Genomic DNA, 5,043 nt, shown 5'->3' with positions numbered 1-5,043 from the left:
GAGGGAGGGGGCGGGGGGCTGTGGCCTCAGCCCCTTGGCAGCCCATGAAGGGAAGTGACACAATGAGGAATGTGTTTCCCTCTGCCCGTCCGTCCCCCCGCGTGGGGGTGGGAGGCAGAGCCCTGAGAATGGCCAGACCCCAACAGGGGCCAGGGGGCACATGCTGGAACAGCACCGGAGGGGGTGCTGGGAGGGGGAGGAGCCAAAGGGGGGTGCCGGGCAGGAAGGGCAACCCAGGGCAGGCGGGGCACCTTTCCTGTCCATCTCATCTCCATGCTGCGCGAGCATCTAGGGTCTCCGTGCTTGCGCAGTCCCCAGCGCGCCTGGGTATGGAAGCCACCCCTTCTCAAGGAAGCTGGCCCCTTCTGCTGGCTTTCCCTTCTTTCTCAAGGGACTTGGGGTTATGGAGGCCAGGTCCTTGGTGTGAGAGGGAACTGAGGTACGAGGACCCTGACCGTGGGTGGGACTAAGCAGGGTGTTTCATTTGTCCTCTCTCTCTCTGGGTGTTTTTGTCCCCAGCTGGGACTGCCTGTGCGAAAACAGGCCCCCTGGTGGGACGGCACCTCCCCATCCTGGACACCCATTTCCTCTCCCAGAGCTGGGAGCGGCTCCTTAACCCCCTCACGCCCACCATCCACAGACGTCCCTGAGACTTCGGCAGGCAGGGCCAAGTGCGCCCTGTGTCAGTCTGGGCTGGAGGGTGGCGGGGCCTTGGAAAGCAGGCTGGCCCCAGATATCTCTGTCAATCTCCATCTTCCTGCACGAGCCCTTTTGACACGTTGGTGACTCCAGAAGTCCCCCACCCTTGCCCTCTGCCTCATAATCTCCCGGGCTCTTGGTGGGGGGCGGGGGGCTCAGAGAGCACGGTGGCATGAAGGGAGCAAACCAGGAGGCCGCAGCCCCGGCCCGTGGTCCCAGGAGGGGAGGCAGTCTGGCTGAGCAGGGAGGCTTCCCGGTGCGTTGCTCCGTGAGGCTGCATGCCTGCTGGTTGGGCTCAGGAAAGTCTCAGGTGGTCCTTGAGTAGTCGGGTGAGCGGCCAGTTGGTGGTCCAGGCACAAGGCTGTGCCCAGAAAGCAGAGGATGGGGGTGGAGCCAGTGGGCCAGGGCTCACCTCGGTCCTCAGTGGTCCCCGAGAGCTGCCAGTCTGCCAGGTTTTGAGCTGGGACCAGGTAGGCACTGGTGGGTCCCCCATGGGCAGGAACTGCCCCTTCAGCTCTACCCTGGGCGAGGTGATAAAAGGGGGGGAGGGTTGGAGTGTGGCCCTGTGGTTGAACTTGAGCAACTAGACCCTGGGACAGACAATTCGCTCCTCCGGGTGGGTGGCCCTTGGCCCCCTTGGAGCCCTGGGCGGGGGAGTGGGGGCGCCGCCGCCTTCTCTCTGGACCTGCTCGGGCTCAGCCCAGAGATGGTGTTTCCCTTGCCACCTTCCCTCAGCACTGTGGGCTACTAGGAGACCCTAGGAGGTGCCTTCACCCCCCTCAGCCTTGCCTTCCTCATCTGAAGAATGAGGGATTGTCAGGGGGGTAAGAGATGTGCCCTGGAATCAGAGACACAGGTCAGCATCCATGCTGTCATCAGCTGCTTGACCCATTTCCACACCTGTCAAATGGAGAGATAAACATGGACAGGTCAGCTATGAAAGTGTCTCCCCGGACGCCACACTCCAGAAGAGCTTACCTTTGGATAGCAATTTACAAAAGACTTTCACATCCATTTTCAAGTGGTCCTCATAGCTGCCCTGTGGGATGCTGGGCGGCTCAGATTGGAGCGACATGGAGCGAGGGCTCCCGGCTCCCAGTTCAGTGCTGGCTTCCCTCCTTGTTTCCACCATTTGCTGCTTCCTCCTCCCAGGTGCCCCCATCCCCTCTTGGCTTCCATATCCTTCCTGACATGTTTCTGACCAGCACCCCTTGATGGTAGCTGGGGTGGGCCAAGGAGACCTGTCTGAGAGGTGGGGTCCTTCATCCAACCTCCCAACCGGCACTGCGGAGATTTAGAAGGAAATCCAGTTCACTTCTGGTAAAAATGAAGCTTCCCCACCCGGGGGGGAACGCGTGGGGCCCAGACTGGGAGAGGTGTGAGTACTCCCACTTGCCTCCCACAGGGACCTGAGGAACAATGTCATCAGCACGGTACATCCCGGGGCCTTCCTGGGCCTGGGAGAGCTGAAGCGCTTGTAAGTGGCATGTCCTGCTCCCCCAGCCCTGGAGCCTGTCCCCTGGGTCCCTTCTAGTCTCCCCACCCACAGCGCCCCTCTCCCCAACACGCTGTATTGCTGGGGTGGGGGCGGTGCTGATGGGGGAGACACTTCAAGCCCATCTCCTTGTTCATCCTACTCCCCACACAAGCCCCAGCCACACACGTGTGTCCCCCCGACAAGTGGACCCACGTGCTGCCACGCGGCCAGCTTGCTGAGGTTGTATGTGTCTCTCTAGAGATCTTTCCAACAACCGGATTGGCTGTCTCACCTCTGAGACCTTCCAAGGCCTCCCCAGGCTTCTCCGACTGTGAGTGAGGGGCAGATAGAGGGGAGGAGGGCTTGGGAGGAGGGAGGGTGGCGCCAGACCCTCAGACACTCAGACACTCAGACACCCCTGCATTCCCTTCACCCACTCCTCCCTCCTTTGGCTCAGGGAGACCCTGAGGTCCGGGCTCACTGTTCCCTGCCCCCTGCAGAAACATATCTGGAAACATCTTCTCCAGTCTGCAACCTGGGGTCTTTGATGAGCTGCCAGCCCTTAAGGTTGTGTGAGTATCTATTTCCAGCCCAAGGACTCAGACCTCTGCTTCCTTTCTCTGCCCAGGAAGGACACACACAAGTACCATGACCACCGTGGCCAGCCTTATGAGTAGGCAGGACAGGCCATGGCTGAAAGCACCAGATCTGCCTTCCCACCATCGCCAGGCTGGGGGTGGCAAACGCAGGCCCGAATGTGCCCTTCCCGGCCTCAGCCTCTCCCGGGGCTCCAGCCCCAGCCCCTGAGCCCACCCCTCCCCTCTGCTCTACTCTGTGGCCCCTCTACCCATTCTGCAGGGATCTCGGCACTGAGTACCTGACCTGTGACTGCCGCCTGCGCTGGCTGCTGTCCTGGGCCCGGAATCGCTCCCTGCAGCTGTCCGAGCACACGCTCTGTGCCTACCCCAGTGCCCTCCACGCCCAGGCCCTGGGCAGCCTCCGGGAGGCCCAGCTGCGCTGCGGTGAGCACACCCTCACCCTGCACCCTTAGCGCAGGTGTGCTGAAGGGCCCCGCCGGCTCCAGGCTCCCTCTGCCTCACGTTCTCCAGGGCATCCTCTCCCTCGGATCCCGCGGGGGGTCCTTCTCCACCAGCATTCCTAAACTTTCTTTGGGGCCGCTGCTTAGTGTTTTCATCCGGTCCCCACCTCTTGGGGTGACGTGTGCTGTGACAGGAGCACTTTTATTTTGCTCGTCCCAAACGCAGCTGCCCCCCTCTTGTGCTCTGATCTCCAGAGGCTTTCTGCTGCCCCTTTGTCCCCAGCTGGAGTGGGCCCTGGTCAGGGGGGCTCTGCACCCCACCCCGGGCATCTCGCGCACTGCTGCACGCAGGCCTCACTGCCCCTTGTCCTCCCACAGAAGGGGCCCTGGAGCTGCACACGCACCACCTCATCCCGTCCCTGCGCCAAGTGGTCTTCCAGGGGGACCGACTGCCCTTCCAGTGCTCCGCCAGCTACCTAGGCGAAGACACCCGCATCCGCTGGTACCACAACCGGGCCCCCCTGGAGGGCGACGAGCAGGCGGGCGTCCTCCTCGCCGAGAGCCTCGTCCATGACTGCACCTTCATCACCAGGTACAGGCCCTGCTATCAGAGGCCTCTAGTCCCCGCCCTCCTGACGCTCTGGGCCCAGAAGATGTCCTGGGAGTGTGTTCGTAGGCGTGAAGAGCGGGCTTGTGTGTGTTCCTGGAAATCCAGGACTACTTCACAAATGGCCTGGATAGGGGAATAGAAATGAAATGCCTGATAGGAAAAAAAAGGATTATATGTGACATTTCTTTAGTGCTTTCAGTATATAGTGACTCTCCTTTATTATCAGACTTAATCTCTCCAGTAAACCTGCAAGAGAGGTATTATTATTATCTCCCTGGTAAACATGGGGAAATTGAAGCTCAGGAAAGCAATATCATAAGGCCGATCAGAATTAAAGGAGTATGTACTTGTACCCCTGGCTCTGCTGAAGAAAAAAGACCCCTGAAGCTCATGCCCTGCACACCCTGGGTCGGGGGGATGGGGTGGGCCGGGCCAGGGTGCTTCGGGAGAGGGCCGTGGCCACTGGGAGTGCCTGCCCAGCCGGCCCTGGCCCTGCCCGCCTGCCTGCAGCGAGCTGACCCTGTCTCACATCGGCGTGTGGGCCTCCGGGGAATGGGAGTGCTCGGTGTCCACTGCCCAGGGCAATGCCAGCAAGAAGGTGGAGATCGTGGTGCTGGAGACCTCGGCCTCCTACTGCCCAGCTGAGCGAGTGGCCAACAACCGCGGGGACTTCAGGTGCGGTCACCTCTGGCGCCCCAGGGGACCTCCCCCAAGCCCCCACCCCCTCTCCTGAGTCTCAGAACACAGGTGCCCAGGGTGTCCTCCATCTGCTCTAAGATGCAGAAAGCACTTTTGTCATCCAGCTCCAAGTCCTGCCGCCCCGCTGCTGTATTTACAGAGCCCTCATCGTTTTGTATAAACTCCCCGTCTCAGAGGTGCTGTGCGGAACCCAAAGTTTTGGTGGATTTTTTTGTTTCTTTGGTTTGCTTCCTGACATTAATGATTTACAAAACTCTCGCACAGCACTTGTATTTTAATATCCTAATGGCCCTCTCAGTTAGGAAGGGCAGGTGTATTCTCACCATCCTACAGCCGAGAATACTCAGGCGCAGAAAGGGTAAGTGACTCGAACTCAGGGCTCCAACTCTGAACAGACACGGAGTTAGAAAGAAGGTGGAGCTCGGAAGCCCCTATAGAAGGCCAGTCTAAACCCTCTCTTCTGAATCCTTCCCCCAGGTCCCAAGGGGCTGGTTCTTGAGGGCAGGGGAGGCCCCTTGC

The 5,043-nt window shown here is 60.4% G+C and overlaps 1 protein-coding gene across 1 annotated transcript in view; it reads left to right on the top strand.

Annotated features, from left to right (window-relative positions):
• The window catches only part of ADGRA2 (adhesion G protein-coupled receptor A2), a 40,478-nt gene that overhangs the window by 19,862 nt on the left and 15,573 nt on the right, over window positions 1-5,043 (top strand). Inside the window, 6 exon segments of the mRNA XM_077769524.1 lie at window positions 2,105-2,176; window positions 2,436-2,507; window positions 2,677-2,748; window positions 3,035-3,198; window positions 3,594-3,807; window positions 4,336-4,500. Of these exon segments, the coding sequence (XP_077625650.1) occupies window positions 2,105-2,176; window positions 2,436-2,507; window positions 2,677-2,748; window positions 3,035-3,198; window positions 3,594-3,807; window positions 4,336-4,500 (759 nt within the window).

This window comes from Crocuta crocuta, unplaced genomic scaffold, assembly GCF_008692635.1.
Source record: "Crocuta crocuta isolate KB4526 unplaced genomic scaffold, BGI_CrCroc_1.0 scaffold698, whole genome shotgun sequence".
Lineage (NCBI taxonomy): Eukaryota > Metazoa > Chordata > Mammalia > Carnivora > Hyaenidae > Crocuta > Crocuta crocuta.
The sequence above is the reverse complement of the archived record's forward strand: the minus strand, read 5'-3'. Positions and strand labels throughout refer to the sequence as shown.